The sequence below is a fragment of the Electrophorus electricus genome, chromosome 14 (genome assembly GCF_041902795.1).
Source record: "Electrophorus electricus isolate QZ-2024a chromosome 14, ASM4190279v1, whole genome shotgun sequence".
NCBI classification, from domain to species: Eukaryota; Metazoa; Chordata; class Actinopteri; order Gymnotiformes; family Gymnotidae; genus Electrophorus; species Electrophorus electricus.
This window is the reverse complement of record NC_137510.1, coordinates 18,750,762-18,768,457: the sequence shown is the minus strand read 5'-3', so window position 1 is coordinate 18,768,457 and position 17,696 is coordinate 18,750,762. Positions and strand designations below refer to the sequence as shown.

Here is a 17,696-nt window from a genome sequence, read left to right as displayed (position 1 = left end):
GATGGTGGTTGACTTTAGAAGGCCCAAACCACCTGTCGCCAGTCACCGTCGACGGAATAGATGTGGCGGTGGTTGGTACTTACAAGTACCTCGGTGTGCACTTGGACAACAACCTGGACTGGAGGCATAACACCTGTGCAGTGTTCAAGAAAGGACAGAGCCTCCTGAACTATGAGGAGACTGAGGTCCTTAGGGTGCGCACAAAACCCTTATGGACATTTTGCCAGTATGTCGTTGCAAGTGCCATATTCTAATGCTGCTGTGTGCTGGGACAACAAAAGAGCTCTGAACAGACTGATGAAGAAGGCTGACCGTGTTGGAGGTCGTAGCACAATGATGCCCAATAAACGTTTCACCATTATAGACAATACATCACATGCCCTGCATGAAATGGCGGAAAAACAGCACATTCAGTAGCCAACGGACACGGCTGCACTGTGCTACACAACGATGTGTAAGGTCTTTCCTCCCCACCACAATAAGACTATACAAGTTTACTTTCTGCAGGAACACTACTAATCTCCTGCTCTCTGAAGTGTGCTGAGCTACACTATACAAATCCATATTAATACACACTGGTATATAGCGTGCTTCGTTACTTACTGTTGTGACACCTTCACTTTCATTTTGCACTTTAGACTGAGTATTGTGATCAGTGCTGCTCTTGGTAATCGTCTGCTGACATTCTGCTGCCTCATACGTGTATTGGTGCAATACCTGCTGATGCTGCTCATGTAAATGTCATGTACATACATCATATATGTATATAGATACATCTTGCTCTTGTAATTTTATTTCTAGGAAGTACTTCTATACCCCCCACCCCCTTCTATTTTAGACTTATTTATCTGTTTTTAAGTATTTTATGTCTACTCTTGTGCAGTTTGCATGCTACTGTGATGCTGCAATTTCCTTCAGGATCTTTAGGGAATGTACACTACATTCAGTGTGTGCTCTGCTGCCTGATTTGGACTGTGCCTGAGAAGCAATTTATAACATTTATCAAACCTATCAAATGTGCGAGTAAAATAATTGCATATACATGTATGTAGTCGGCGTATTTTGGGGTTAACAACAGAAAATCAGTTGGCTGGATGGCAGTAAATGTTAAAACATTTCTATATAGAGAAGAAAATAATGAAGTGAAACAATGTCCGGATGATTTGTAAAGGCCATAGCTGATTAGTCAGTGACATTTGGGAGAAACATGTATAGGACAAAACATCATGTTTTACACTTTTTAAAAATTTCTCTCAGGGTATGAGGTGTTTTTTAAAAATGTCATTCATTTTTTTCTACTGAGAAAAACCCTTTAGACGCAGAGTTCCTTATATGGGAATGAGGACAACTAAGATGACCCAAAACAGCACAAGTGATTAACATGTCCAGACATTCATGCCAAACCTGTGGTTTTTGCTTTCAGTCCTACCATACGATCTGAACTTTATCCATCATAATAGATGAAATGTCAAAATAGAAATCTAAAATAAAAAATTTAGTCCAATATTTCAGAACATCGCATTCATTGTCTAGAACAAAAAGAAATTATTTTAGATGTTTTTTTTATGATCAGCTTTTTAATTTCGATATAAAGATGGACTGAACAGAATATACATGGATATAATACATACAGAGCACATAATATTTGATTTTATTAAGTTAAGGAATTATTATAATTTGAGTATGAAATATTGAAATATACATGCTGGTTATACATCTATAGCTATAGATCTATAGTTACTTCTTTTAATCTATTGTAAATTACATATGTGGTTTCTACTACCTTTTGCATGTGGGTCAATCACTGCTGTAGTGTCACTAGCAGACTAGCAGATTTTCACGTGTTGTATTTAATTTATCATTTTTATTTGGATGGTGTAACGGGCCTGTCAAAAATCAGACGCTTGTGGATAAATGATATGGCTTTATGGCAAGAACACATAATGGAACAGATCACAAAACTCAAGGAATGGAGTAGCTTGAATGTGGAGAAAACAGTCCAAATCAAAAAACCAGAAAGACTATCCAAAATCCAGGCAAAAGAATCCAATAGGGGCAGGCAGAAATCAGAAACGAGATATACAAAGCCAGGGTTCAGTACACAGAAAGGTAATCCAAAATAATGCTCGGTATGCATAGAAGACTAGAGGCAATACTTCACAGTATCCCATTGTTTGAGACAGGCTTAAATAACCAAGTACACAGGCGAGGTCAATGTTCTGGTGATGACGTTCTGATGTGAAGTTCAGGATTGGTGGAGCACTGGGTGTTGTAGTGAGATGAGGAATCAGGCGATATGACAGATGGATAACCTGACCCCCAAGTGGGACAGAATTAAAAATTAATTTTCTTTGTTGAATATAACTTCACTGAAAGAATAAAATTTCCTCATATTTCTAGTGTAAAATTGATGCTGTTGTTGAACAGAGATATTTTTATAACCCCACCCCTACTGTAGTGCACTGTAAAAGTAGGAGTGTATACCATAAAGGTATTCAATTCATTATATAGTGTAGGAAAGGACAAATCCCTCCTTGATATATGAAAACTCCAAAAATACAAAAAAATCATGTATCTGCATTTGTTTAAAAATCTAAAATAGATCAAAGTGAGTTGAAATGTATTTGTTAAACAGATTTACTATTGGCACTCATTTTACACATTCAAATCATATTGGTTTATCAACATATATATTGAAATATGAGTAGCAGCAAGACTTTTCATTACAGATGGTTCATCCATTTTTGATAACTTGCATAAGCACAAAATAAGCAACATAAACAATGAGTTTTTTTTATTTATTTGATTATTACCACCACATCTTGTTTGTCTATGGGCCTGTCAACCTAGTGAATGACCAGAAAATCTATTTTCATTGCGATGAATCCATTTCCTAGACTGAAGTTTCACAGTGAGGGAATAAACAAAAGTGAACGGATAAGTATGAAAAGCCCTGTACACATAAGCTATGCATGTAAATTAGACTGCCTCAGCTACATTTTTATCAGGAAAAATGTGTTATTTCAAAATGTTACAGCTGAATATGGACAAAGTCCAACTGCTCAATTTAAAATGGAGGTCTGGCCATCTAGCCTCTCTAGCTGCATCTAATATCAGTTCCTTCAACTTGTGTAAAATGTGCTATTATTGCAGGCAGGCTAAAAATGAACTGAGCTTGTAGGGATAAATTGTTTTTTTTTTTTTGAGAAAAGGAAGTGGACTGAAAAGCAATTTCCCCTCAAAAATGTAGAGGCTTCAAATTCAGAATTACTCAACAACCATTCAAGGAACCATTCAAAGTGTGACAGGACAAAGGAATCAACTGAATAGTTGCTGTTGTTTATGCAGTACACTCACACACACACACACACACACACACACACACACATTTTCTCTCTCTCTCTCTCTTTCAAAATGGCTTTCAGATGGTGACGTTTTCTCCGGTGTTCCACTGTCACAAACCAGAGCTGTGCACTGCAGACAGAATGCCTTATTTTGTAAATTCATTTCAACCTTGCTTATGTAACTCACTTTGCCTGTTCTCATAGAGAGGGTGTAGACAGATTAACTATTGCTGCACCTCTTCAAACTCTGCATGAAATAAACTGCAGATAAAAGTCATAATTTCAGGGCAGTGTTATTTAGAAAGTGCAGATAAATGTTTAATGTGATTAGGCTAAATGGGTAACCTACTTTAGAATCCAGCCTCCTGTTCTGTCCTACCCAGAGTGAAGGGAAAATCCCAGGACAAAGAAATCAGTATTGAGCCACATGAATCTACCACAAAAAGCCTTTTCCCCGTTTCCAATTTGTCATTCTCTTTATAGCCAAATGAAGATACATCTACAAATAAAGAAAACAAGCAATGCGTTATAATTTATACAGCACACAATTAAGATAACATGATATAAATGGAACACCATACATAAACATCATGTCATATAATACTATTTACACTTTTTTATTCCATAAAATGTTTTTATTTCAGTTCCATAGTAGCAAAACTTGAGTATTTTAATAATGTAAACAAATAGGAGATCAACTTCAGATAGTAGAAGAAATTAAAAAAAAGAACAAAGAACTTGCATTTAACCCAGTAATCCCATATGTATCACATGTATGTATTAAAATGATCAAAGGTGCAGTATAATACCATAAAATGCGTATTTTCAGATTATGTAAATGCTGGACTAACTTAATTTCTCATTGCTAAATTACCAGTTATCATGCATTTTTCAAACAACCCCTGTGAATCATATAGATAAAACTTGCCCCAAACATCCCTGTGAATCATATAGCCAAACAATCAAATCATATGAATAAAGCCATGATCTAATGGCACCCAAATTATGGTAAATCCATTGAGGTTTTCTATAATAATAATAATAATAATAATAATAATACAATAATTTAAATGTATTTTCAAATCTAAAAACCAAATATCCATGTTTGGTGGTTATAATTAACCACAATCATAAAACATTTGCCACTTTTTTCTTGTATTCTACAAAGCTACACAAACAGGTTCGTCTCAGACAGTCTTACTTCAGTATTGGACAACACATCTTCTATCTTTGGACCAGTTAGGAAATTGGCACAATTGAATCCATACTGTGGCCACTCTGGGAGTGGTGTAGTGTACATCTGAAGCTTCAAGACTGTCAAGTAAAAACTTGTCTTTGGTCAAAACTGATTGGCTAAGTGCATCATGGAAGATTAGGAGTCTAATATGTTGTCTCCTTCACTGTCCTCAGTCTTCTGAGACAGCAGGAATGACTCCCACACCGCCAGACACTGCAAGAGAACACACATTCAGAATGATACCAGCACTCTCCTTCACACATTCCCTGTCTCTGTCTGTCCAGTCTGCACTTATGTATTTTAGTCTGGGTAGGGTTTTGGCCCATCAATAAAGGCCTTCTGAGTAATGAAATGCTATTTGAAGGCTGCCAACAGGACTGACACACAGTAACTTCCAATTCAGTCCCCAGTCTCATTCATGAGCTGTGGTCACAGTAGGCCTGCATGTCATTTAGGTAGCACTTGCCAGGCTTGAGATGAATGTCCTCATTCTCAGACTTGACAACCTTCTCTCCCCAACATACCACCCCACCCCCACCCCCCCAGTCCACATACACTTGCCTGGCACTTGAGAGCATGTCATGGTTGGCACACCAGAGGCAGGCTCACTGTGGTTGACTGCCTGTCAAAAGCACTTAGTCAGGCTGGCACTTCAGCATAGGACGAAGGTGAGCTCTGACCTTTTTAAAGTGCTTCAAACAAGAGCATGAGAATGGGTGCCAGATGACAACCATAAACAGCCGCCAAATTACTGCCAAGGTATATCTGCTACATTCAACCACAGATGAAGTACATAAAATAGCCAATTTCGGGTAAACAAAATTTCCAACTACCTCTGGGTCAAAGGTCAGTCAGAGCTTTCAGTGAACTTCATAATACAGAATAGTGGTAGGGCTCAACCGTATGACAGATAACAGGGGTAAGGTGTGACTAGCAGAGATTTGGAAGAGTGTAATAAGGTATAGTGTGGACTTCTTCCCTGCTCCAAACTGCCCATGGACATCTAACTCAGCAAGAACAGAACAAAAATGTGTAAGCAAGAGACAGCGTGCACTAGATCTAGAAGAAAAGAGCATCAACCACATGTTGGCTGACCTCTCCAACACTGTAGACTTAATTTACACCCAATCACATTGAACAGGAGACAGTGGGCAAGTCACAGAGCTGAAAAAGACATTTGCAGCATTTTCTGCTCGTATATTGTATGATGAAAGAGGAAGACACTAAATCTCTCAATTAGTGACTGATTTATCTGAGTGTTTTTCCATTATGCAAAAATATTCCAATCGAGGAAAATTAGACATGAATGTACCACATATGAAGTCAATTTCTCCAAATGGAACTTTCCTTCCCCTTTCTAAAGTGTCTGATTGGCCTATTTTGAGACACTATAGATGGCAAAAATGACACCAAGGAAGACTTTGGCCCAAAGTGTGAGTGAGTCACCCTCCCAAAGGCAGGAGTGCGGGGGGTGGCGAGTACGCATGTGGGGACATGAGCCTGGTGAGCCCATGATGGAGGAGGACGGGCGTGGTTTGCCACCACTCTGGCTACTACCAGGTCACCCTGATCAAGCAATGCGGGGATGTGATGCTGGCACATGCCCTGAGGAGAAACTTTGCTAAGACCTCACAAAGCATGCTGGGAAGATAGAAGTCAAACTGAATGGCAGACAGTCTATGTGAAACAAAATGCATATCATGTTGCCTTTTTTGATTGTGTGACATTTAATAATATGCCATATTACCTATCTGTTAAATTCTGTGACAAAGATTTTTTTTAACAGAGCATTGCACAGAGGAGAATGACATTTTTAATATAGGTCCAAGCACCAAAAATAAGGGGAAAAAACAAACAAAAAACAAAACCTAGTGGTGATTACTGTACAGATGCTACCATCTACTCATGTGCTGGCACAAGTGTCTGCAAAGGTAATAAACTGACCACTGAATGGTGAAGATCATGGCCGGGGCCGGGGGTGATGTCTCCCTGGGAGCTGTATCAAGCATGCAGCTTCCTCTGGCTTCAGAGTCCAGGGGAGCGTGTGTGTGATTAGAGTAGGCCCATTAGGAGGCCGAGGGCATGGCCCCATTAGCCAGCCCTGCTCCACCTACATCCAGCTGCTATTTGATCTGCTACTAAACAAAGCTAATCAGGGAAGTGCCTAGGCCATTTAGGACCAATCACCACAGCAAGACAGGCTTGTCCACAAGCCTTCATGAAAATACATGCACAAACTACAGATATATTGAGGAGACTGTAGGTCAGATCAGCTATTTCAAAGTGTGTGGTAGAGAGGTGGAACAAACTTCTGTGCACAGCGCTGTCAGCACTGGACCTGGAGCTCAGAAGAACAATGCCAAGTGTTGAATTCAAAAGGGAAGCATCTGCTATAGTGGGCTGGTACAGTGAATAATTGAAAGCCCACTGTCAACCCCTGCTGTGGCCTGTTCCAAAACAGGGACAGGGAAAACCTCAAAAATGCTCCCCAGTGTTGAAATTCATTTGAAATTAAATATAAATTTAATGACAGGATGCATGTCTTCCCCATCTTTGAGCAACATCCTTGTTGCTATGGCGTCTCCATGGCAATCCCCTGAACTTGCCACCTTACAGTGTATGGCTGATGTGCCCACAGCATTGTATAGGCCACCATGCAAATGTATAAACATTTCATTGTGAACTCATGCCACAGAACAGGTTTGTCCTGGAAGTCTTCGTGTTCCCCATTTAGTTTATAGTTAAATTCACATGTTCCTGATTACAATGGATCAAGAAAACCACTTGGTCTTTAATTACAGATGATGTAAAGATTTGGTTCTTTATTTTAGCAAAATAGACGGTAAAAAATGACAACACACCAGCCACTTTATTGCACATATCTCCCATGCTAGGTTTTGGCCATGCTCTAGCCCTTTAGCAATGGTCAGTGTCTAAAGACAGTACTGCTGCTAGCTGGGTATTTTTGGGTGGACCTCTAACAGCCCACATTAACTTGACATGTGCAAGAACCCCAGCATCACTGCTGTGCCGATACATTTGCACCAGCTCCCGCAACCATGAAACTACCATGTCAGATCGAGAATGGTGCCAGTAGCAGTGATCAGGCTGCAGCTTCACCACCCCCTCCTCCACCCTGGGTATCACTGTCTGTCTGTCTTCTTCTTACCTGTACATTCAATTTAACCATGCAATCAGACAGACAGACAGACAGACAGACAGACAGACAGACAGACAGACCTACTTTAAAAAGTATAGTACATAAGGTTGCTAAAGAATCAGGATGTTTCAGAAAGATGTATTGTCTAACATTTTACCATTTTTACATTTTCACATGTACATCTGTAATTATAGTATGTTACAACAGTTAAGCCCTGGAACCTTCACATATATCGTCCTCCCTGTGCAACATTGTATATCCATCTTCTCCTGTAAACTTTACTTCATTCTAGTTCTTTGCCATAAGGGGAAGCGGTGGAGCAACCTCCTCCAGGCCCTGTTGGTCCCATGTGCCTCATCCCCTTGCCTCTCGTTATTGAGGTCAATGTGACATGCATTAATCATTCAGTGGACCTGGGCCTGCCATAGCACCTGCACACCAACTCTCCCATGACACCATATTAACACCCAGTAATGTGGCCTCACAACAGGGCCCACAGCAGCTGCCCCTCCAAACTGTCTTTACTTATTAAGACCTCAGACTTGCTGTCTCCCTCGCTCTCTCTCTTATTCCTCCCCCTTTCACCTCGCTCACCAGTTCATTCATATTTTGGATGCTGCCAGGCTTTTCCTGGATATTAAACAAAAATGGAGACCTAGCTTTGGGGTTACACAACATAGCATTGTAATATGAGGACTGAACCTTACTTTGGCTCCCTTGGCCACGAATCTGCAACAATGGATGAATGACCGAGAGCTATTCCATTTAGAACATTCGGAGCAATTAGCAAACCCCTGTGCTTCGCTCAAATGTACATAAATGGCATGGTGGCCTAAAGCAGCGCGATCTCCACCAATAGAAAGCTGAGAAGACTACAAGGAGGCACAAATGTGGATAAAAGAAACTTCTGATGGTCTGTCTTTTGTGGCTCCTTCGTTACGTAGCATTGGCTGTTGATAATGGTGTTCTCTTTCCTGCCTTCCTGCTCTCCTTCCCTCTCCTTACCAAACAAGTCATCCAGCGCCACAGCATCTATAGCAATCTGTTCTGGACTGTGCCACCAGCGCTTGGCTCATGATTTCTGGTTCGCCTCTGAGAAGTGCAGTAGAGGGAGCAAATACAATGAAAGGGTACATGTCTAATGACATCAATCCCAATACCTCATCCTTCAGCTGGAAATATCAGCCATCTTTATAGCAAGCTGTCAGCAGGTATAAAAATGAAGTACTACTACCCTCTACTGGCAAATGCCCAAAGCCGGGAATGTCTACAGGCAGATGACCCCATATATCCATCAGGCACTCTCTGTAAGTAATCCAAATATTTAATGTGGCAACAAACAATATAATCTGCAAGGTTTTATATACATTTTACCTAACATTCACAGTGAACACAATTTTATTGCATTTCTATCATGATGTTTCTTCCACCAATTTAAAGCTTTTCACCTTGTTGTTTTTGTGTCAAACTTACGTACTGCTCCCTGAAATAGGACAGTAAATCTATCACGGACGCACACGGACATGCACGTGTGCTCCATAGTCAAGTTGGATTCTTTCTTCATGTTCATCACCATCACTCACCTTTTCGTAGTACTCCACGTTCTTCTCTGCAGTGCGGTTAAAAACTGATCTCAAGTCAGCCCTCATTCTCTCCTGCCAGCGGTTCCAGTCTGCCTTCAACGCATTATTGGCCCACTCCAGCCGGTCATCCATCTTATCAATCTCTTCCTTTATCTGCCCAGGCACGCAAGTACATAATAAGATAACAGCACATACCTCACTTTCATTGTCTCTACAACATAGTCAAAGAATATGTCTAAAAAAAAAAAACTTGAGAAGATTTCTTTCACAAGCAATGCAGTTGAAATATGGACATTTTTATACTATTACAAAACCCAAACACATGACCTTGCTACACTGCACTCAACTGTAATGAAGCAAATGGCCAAGTCTGATGAACTTGCCCATACAACATTCCTCTCAGTAATTATGAAAATACCTAACTTGGTGCATTCTGTATTGTCTATATAAGTAAAGGTAACTCTGATGCTTTACCACAGCGACACACCTAAAGCCTGCAGCTTCTCCCAATGTTAATTCTTCACACTTTACAATACATCAAACCACACAGCACAGTTTATGTACCATATGCATGCACTTTTCTGTCTGAACTGAGATCAGTCACAATGCAAACCAAGTTGGCACCGTGCACTTAGTGGGGCTGCTGTACACTGGCGGCGTACTTGATTCCACATCCCCATCGATCTGAGCACCTCATCAAGATGTCCCTAACGACCTGTATCAGATGGCAAGAACTCCCTTGGGTCCAATTGGCTTCCAATAACACATGCAAAGTATCACTGTCCACACACGTGAGCACAGGTCGAAATGACAAGTAAACATGCTAATGGACAGCTGGCGGGTTCCAGGCATGCGTGGAGGGGCAGACGTTACATTAACAAGCTAAGATTAAGGCGAGCAAGAGCTTTGGGAAACCATCCACTTATTGACAGCTGAGCTGATGGAGGCCGAGCACTGAGTGTTCGCTGCCGCCTCCGCCCGTATCCCCTCTGGATTGGCGTGTGTGTGTGTGTGTGTGCGTGTGTATACAGCCTCTGATTCTGTGAGGCAATTTTGTTGAACAGGAGTTGGTTTGGGTGAGTGTGGATGATGCACAGAGGGACAGAAGGGGGTTGGGGCAGTGCTGACATGATCAGTAACTGTCTAGAGCTGCGTCTCCCCGGTGACAAGCAGGACAGATCATTAGTTACGCTGATCTGCCCTTACTGTCATTAAGAGAGGTGCAGACAGAGAGATTAATCCTAACACACACACACACACACACACACACACACACACACACACACTTAGTCATTAAAATCAAAGGAACTAGGTCTACATTTCATCAATAAAACAGGCTCCAACATGTTATAAGTTAGGAATCACACATAAATCGGAAGAAATCAGATAATGGAAAACAGAACTCTTTACAAAAAATCATAGCAGTCTCTTATTAAGTGAAACGTGATATATAAATTCCCATAACGCATTTAATGCCTTCTAGAAAGATGGTTTTCCATACACTTACTGACCTTTACTGCCACCTACTGGATCGAATATTATATCGCAGATCATTTCAAATGTAGACATGGGGCACAGTAAACAACTATTCTCTACCGTTGTTCATGTTGCTGTGTTCTGCCATGTGTACTATGGCAAATAGCTTGATATGATGCGTGCAATACAAAGACAGGCATCTACAGCAGTGGCATGCACCTTGTCCCAGAAGGAGGACATTCAGGTTGGGAGGCAGACACATGTAGAAGAATACCTGCCCTTCTACCCCACCCAGAAACATGACGGCATGTGACAACACGCTGTCCGTAAGCATAAGTCATGCAGAAGGAGGAGCTTGCAGCATTTCAGAGTCTCCTGGTCTCACAGGGAAAGCGGTTCATAATTGCCAGTGCGCCATTTCACATCGGAGTGCAGACTGTTGAAATTCCAGACCTCAAAGCAATGATGCTCACAAGAACCTCTAATATGAGAAGTGCGTGTAAGCAGGCGCATGCCTCACTGCGGTTATGAAAGCGGTACCTCTTTCATCTCTCCTTTAAGCTTCTGCTGTCTCTGCTGTCTGACCTCGTCTGGGTCTTTGCCCACCAGGCTGTCCCATGCTAAACTCAGGACCTTTGACTCCTTCATGGACACAACCAATACAGGAGGACACATCAGATGTAACACAGATGAAGAAGAAAAAAAACCCAAAACAAAACTTTTGTCTTTGTGCAACAACCCTGCTGCAACAACTGTTCAGAAGAAAGCAGCAGAGCTGGGAATGTGTCCACTATATATTGAGAAAGATATGGGAAGTAGGCTGATGTTTTAGTTACTTATGAGTTATAGTTATATAGCAACCCACAGTGACATTTTGCATACAAGGATAGATAACAGTGTTTGCATAGGTTTATATTCAAATTAAAACAGGGTTACATCAGGATCAGCACCACATCCCACATTCAGTGTACTTAATAAACCTAGCATAGTATAGTTTTCCAAGAGGTTTGCACTAGGGCTGTATTTAACAACCCTGCCTTATTTGCCTGAAGCCCAGGAACAGGGAGCACCACATTCAACAACAGATCATAAAAGAGAATCCATCCATTTCACAAAAGCTGTACAGCACGGAGGAAGTCAACAGGAACAGTTCTCACCAGCTGTAATTAAATTCTCTGGAGAAAGGTTATTGCTAAGCTGGGGTTTGGTGAGTGGGGCATCGAAACCTTCAAACTCTTCTCTAAAAGGACCTGGCCCAATAACAGTCCTTTCTCTTCCCCACCGGCGGATCTTCCTTGTACCCGTGACATTTGATGGAATTGATGTAAAAAGTCAAAAGCCCACGAGATCTAAACATGACATGATTAGTGCAGGCTGTATTCATCCGTATTTACTGTGTTCTGGCTGAAGTGAGTTCAGGCACATGGGGACTTCCTCTGCTTTTCATGAGATATTTTATATAATCTCACCACATTCCTCTTTAGGCTTAAAATGGATTGCCTTCAAATGAAAGCAGACATGAGTGCCAAAGCATGGCTTTATTAGTAATAATCTTTGGAAAATTGCAGGAGAGCATTGGGTGGGTTATAAGGGAAAGAGAAACAAGCCCATGTTGTACTCACTACTTCTGCTTCTGCTTCTGTCTTCTTGCCAGCAAGAGTTTCAGTCTTCGCCTCCAACTCTGCCTGGATGTTGTCTCGTCTTCGGAGCACTGCCTGCATATGACAAACAGTGGGATCAATGCCTCTTAATGAAATATAGGCCTGGATAAAATACATAATAAGCCTTGGTAAAACACAATGCACACTACCAGTATATTGATCCCAGTATTGAACCAAAGTTTACGCTTCAGGTTACAGCACAAATGACATGAAATGTTAGCAAGAGTCAGCAGAGGCAAACAAATGAAAGATGACTTTTTTATACTAAACATCTACTCTTACTTTCAAACAGTAATCTCAGAGAAAAGAAAAAAAAAAACCACCACAAAGCCTAAAATCTGTGCTTATTCACTGTCAATCCAAGAAAAATGCTTGTTTTCTCTACAGCCCTTCTAGAAAGCTACCAGTCTGTTCTAGCAGTGCAGGTTTACCTTGAGAGTATCTGTGCAAAGCACATACTCATGCAGGGTTGGGAGCAAGCTGTTGCTGAGCTGTAGGACCTGCTCCTCGCTCTCCCGGTGACACCTGTCTAGGCAGCTGGCCATCAGCTTCAGTGGCACCATCAGCTCGTCCTCGATGTCTGACCACTTGGTGTAGACGGGTGAGCCTTCCCCAAGTTCCTCCGAGTACTCTGGACACACAGCGGTTTGTTAAGACTACACTACCCATAGTTCCCTGCCTGGCTGCTTTGTGCATCACAACATGGTAATGGTGGTGGATGTTCAATGCATACCCTTCTGTTCTTTGATGATCCTTTGGGTGACTTTGTCCAAAGAGGTCATCTTCTGACTGAAGGCCTCCACGTAGTCCTGAATGGCTATGAACTCCTCTGGACGTGTTCGTACCCCACGGACAGAGGCTGCTACTGCCCGCACTGTGTCTCCGATGCGGCTAAGGAAACCTGGCCCTTGTTTCTTATGAGTGCCTAGCTCCTGCAGACAGGACCATCATGAAGTGCTGCACATGAGTTGGGCATGATTAACCAAGCCTCTTCCAGAAAAGGACTCTATGGATTAACCGCAATGCACTATAGTAAAGGACTGCAGTGAAACATAAGATTTCCAGAGTAGAGCATTACAGGAAGTAAGTTAAGTTAGATAGGTAGATTACATTTTTTTGTTGGTTTGTTGAAATTAATGCTACTACTTTCTCTTTCGCAGGTATCAATAAGAAAAAATGGCTTGAAATTTTCCTGTAGGACATGTACAGGAGGCCTTGTAGAGCTATATTTAGACAAGTCAAGGTTTCCTGTACCACCATAACATGTGAATAGAGTATCCTGGCCATCATTAAAACAAACGTGTAGTCTTAAACATCAAAACAAATCTTTAGTGTCAGTAATGCACTTAAATTAATTGGTAACAGGCTTTATATGCACAAATGTAAGACCTTTTGATAATACAGATGACTCCAAAAAGTCATTTGCAAATCATTTGTAATGGTGACAACTTTCTTGTGGTTTAAATAAGCAAGAGGAACGATAACACCTCCAGAATAATGCAGAGATCACATCCCTTCTTAAAGATTTTTCACTAATCTCCTAGATGAGACAAAAACATCAAAGACAGGTTCATCAAGAGCGAGATAAATGACCAGCCAGATAACTGTGGTACAACAGCCTGCAACCACTCAGTACTGTAAATGTATTAACACTGCCACTAAAATTACTAGCACAAATGGATCAATTGTCATATCCCATTCTTCCTCATGCATTACTGCACGAGTTGCTTATTGTATTTCTTGCAAGAGATGTAATCAGCTTTACATTGGAGGAACCAAAACAGTCGTTTTGTTGAACACATTTGGACCATCAGATTTAAGGATTGGTCATTTCCAGTGGAAAGGCATTTTCATACTAATGGGCATTGTAGTAATGACATATTGCTTTGCATTGCCAGTTGTTGCTATGGCAGCAGTAAAGTTAGGAAACTCAAAGAAAAAGAACTGAATCTACATTTTCAGAATGTTTGACGCCCATGGAATGAATGTTATGATTATGATTAACATCTATGCTTTGTAACATATACTGGCTTCCCCTCCTGGAACTTCAGAAGTACTTTGCTTGCACAGCTGATGAAGGACGCAATTTTGACTACCCACCCACATTGTGTGTGTGTGTGCGCGCGTGTATACACGCACACACACACACACACACACACACACACACACACACAAAACTTCTCAAATAAACTCAACAATGTTCTCAATTCAAGAGGACTTGGAGGACATCCATATGAATTTATGATAAGGGTAGCTGTGCATATATTATTTGAAGGTAAAAAATGATCACATTAGGATGAGCAGGACATTTGTGCATATGTGTGTGAATGAATATTGGCTACCATCTTCAGGAAAGAAATGCTGTATTTATTTTAGGCAGTTACAGAGAATTATGAGTTTTGATAGAACAGACATGCTCTAAACTGGGAGTCTCTTGGATCAACAGACTGTATATTATATTTGTCTAAAATTGCAGTCCAGTAATATGGAACCATAACTGTGTGTATGTGTGTATTTTATCCAAACCTCTGCTGTGAGAAAGATCTTGAAATCCTCACTGCACGAGAGAACGGGATGGTCGGCTATCCTGTTGAGGAACTTGTGCAGTGCTCTTTTCCTCGTCTCAACAAAGTCGTCACTGAACCGCTCCATCATTCCCTTCATCACAAATTTCTCTGGCAGCGGCTACAGTACAACAAGGAGACCAGCGTTCAGTGTTCAAGTACCACAAACCTGATAAGAACATGTCATGGGGTAATTTGGAGCTGTAGATCACCATGAACACTTGAATCAATGCCTTTCTAAAATGATTTCAGCATAAACAAATCAACTGATAAATCTTCCAATCTACCTGTTGCTGATGAGTTTTGTACTGTTAAATGAGAGGAGAAGGCAGCATGGCTTCAGCACTAAAGCATGCTGAGGGTGGAATGGGTGGGAGGTAAACTACACCTACATGAACAATGAGAGTGGGATGAGTCTCCTCCAGCTTGCCTTTTAACCACAGGAAGTCTTGGTAGCGCCTGCGGACTTCATACTCACTTGAGTCAAACTCACTGCGACTGGTCTGGTGTCAAGAGAGGGGGACACAGGGATTTTCAAGCACTAATGCACCACTCATAGTACACAAGGCGTCATTCTGAGATCAAATACTCATCACTGGAAACATGATTCTTGGTGTACCTTCGTTAAAACCCTGTACGTAATAAACGTCTCAATGGCAGTCACATGGCTCTCAGGCTTATCGACTGTAACAAAAATGTCTTTAGTGTCGGGCACTTCCTCCTCCTCCTCAAACTTGTACTGGTTGACCATGGAGCCAGGGGAGGTTGGCATTGGGGAATTAAAAGAGCTTCCGTCCATGAAGGTTGCGTCCTACAGTGGAAAAAGTACATCTTCAACAAATATGTCTTGCCCATATGGACACCAAGCAGCTTCTTTACTGTGCAGTTATCAGTCTGGACATGGTAGCGACAAGCCAATGACAACAAATAATCTTGTTTCCCCAAACCCCATGATGAATTTGTTAATATCAAGTGTTTTTGTTGTACTGTGAGCTTGTCCTAGAGAATGATGGTTGCAGAAAGCGTGTATTTTAATGGATAACTTTCATTTGAAAAATGGGTTCAATGACAAGCCAAATTTAAAGCTAAACTTAAAAATATTCTTGAGCTGTCCCTCAACCATTTGAAATAGTGCATACATCATACAGTGAATAGTCCTAAAAATTATACTATGTTTAATTCCCAGCGAAAACTCAACGAAATGTGAAGCTGTATTTCAAGGATGTGTATCCTTGACAGGTCAGCCAGCTGATTAGGGTCTTTTTCTTTTAGCAAAGCATAATGTTTGATCTAAACTCAGCAACTGACGCGTGCCAATAGTTGCCATTTTAATAAAAGTTTCACACGAATGATCACGGAGTAAAGGCCCGTGTAGCTTTACCGCGCCTATGCAGAGCTTTCTTGTCATAACCAAAACTGACCGCTGTCAGCAGAAATTTCAGTTGGTGCTAAAAAAAACAAAAAAACAACCGGACACGAAGCAGTTCTTCAATTTCCACATTTTCTATCTGAATCGAACATCTGTTATTAAGAGGGGGAACTGTCACATAGCCTGTCCCCTCAGGTCTGTAGACCTTCGCTAACCTGTCAGTATGCCTACTCTATTATGCTGCAAGAAGTAGATCGCTGTCTTAGTTAGGCTGTGTGTAGGATCTTCGTAATGCCACCTGATTTATGACCTTTGAGACCCAAACGAGAACAAAACAAGGCGAACGAAGTGACGGTGCTTTCCTCCGATTTACGAAGTAAAAAGTCTGTAGCCTACTGTGTGACTGATACCAAGCCAAGTGGAGGCTTAAGCGTTACCGTACTTTAGGTTAGACACTCGTTTGCGTATTGTGTTGTAAACTCTTCTGTCACCAACTCACAGAAGGTTACAGATTTGTAATGTGGCAGTGGTAAGGCCAGACCATGTAGCAGCTAACTATCATATAAGCTCGGGTGTCATCTGCCAGCAGCCTCTCAGTTCCACTGAAGTTTGGTTTTTAAATTACCTTACTGAAAACTTCCAAGTCGTCGTCCTCATCTAGATCTAACACTTGTCCTGCGAGATCCTCCGGTTTTGTAGCAGTTGGAGTATTATTATCGGTAACAGTCCCACTCATCATGGCTCAGATCGATTCTTCTTTTCCAGTGAAATTAGAATTCATAAGTTGAGTTTTCCGTAAAAGTCTGAAACTTGACCAGAAGCAGATACTTTACTGCGCAGAAACGGAAATATCGTATTCAGGAAAAGAAGAGTGGCTGTTGATAGCACAAAACGCTGAATAGTCAATTGAGTAGAAATGAATGAAAAATGTATTTGTTTGTCGTCTACAGACACGAAGGAAAGACTAAAACAAAACAAAACCCAGAGTAACCTACACGTAACCAGTGGTTCATGTGACAGAAGTTTTTGCGATTCCAGTGCTTATTCAGGATAGCCCGGACTTTTACATTACTTGCATTTAGTTAAATTTGAAGTCCTATACAACGTTTTGTCTTAATGCCAATGAGAGATGATAAATAATAGGTTTTAGTACTATAAAGTATTTCTCCCACGGTGATAACCTTTACAATCAAAACAATTTTTTTTCGATTTTATTTTCCATATTATTTATTATTATTTTCCTTCTATTTCCTCAGTGGCTGAGGTTTTTTTTTACTTTTCACACCATTGGTGCGCATATGT

The 17,696-nt window shown here is 41.0% G+C and overlaps 1 protein-coding gene across 7 annotated transcripts; it reads right to left on the bottom strand.

Annotated features, from left to right (window-relative positions):
- Positions 1–1,592: 1,592 nt before the first annotated feature.
- Positions 1,593–17,242, bottom strand: snx7 (sorting nexin 7). Of its 7 annotated transcripts, none has more exons than XR_014117013.1 (11): positions 17,020–17,242; positions 15,645–15,836; positions 15,418–15,528; positions 14,988–15,146; positions 13,195–13,393; positions 12,893–13,092; positions 12,423–12,515; positions 11,341–11,442; positions 9,325–9,477; positions 3,694–3,843; positions 1,593–3,605 (listed from the first exon to the last, which is right to left on the bottom strand). XR_014117013.1 is itself a non-coding variant. In XM_081696686.1 (10 exons), exons 1-10 carry the CDS (start codon positions 17,131–17,133, stop codon positions 3,778–3,780), a joined length of 1,389 nt encoding a protein of 462 aa, XP_081552812.1. In that variant the 5' UTR covers positions 17,134–17,242; the 3' UTR covers positions 1,593–3,777. The 7 variants fall into 7 exon arrangements, 4 of the variants coding, with proteins under 4 accessions (XP_081552812.1, XP_026872060.2, XP_026872069.2 ...); XR_014117012.1 differs by adding an exon at positions 4,546–4,794 and having other exon boundaries at positions 1,598–3,843; positions 17,020–17,239; XR_014117014.1 differs by having other exon boundaries at positions 1,604–2,312; positions 17,020–17,241.
- Between the last annotated feature and the right edge of the window lie 454 nt (positions 17,243–17,696).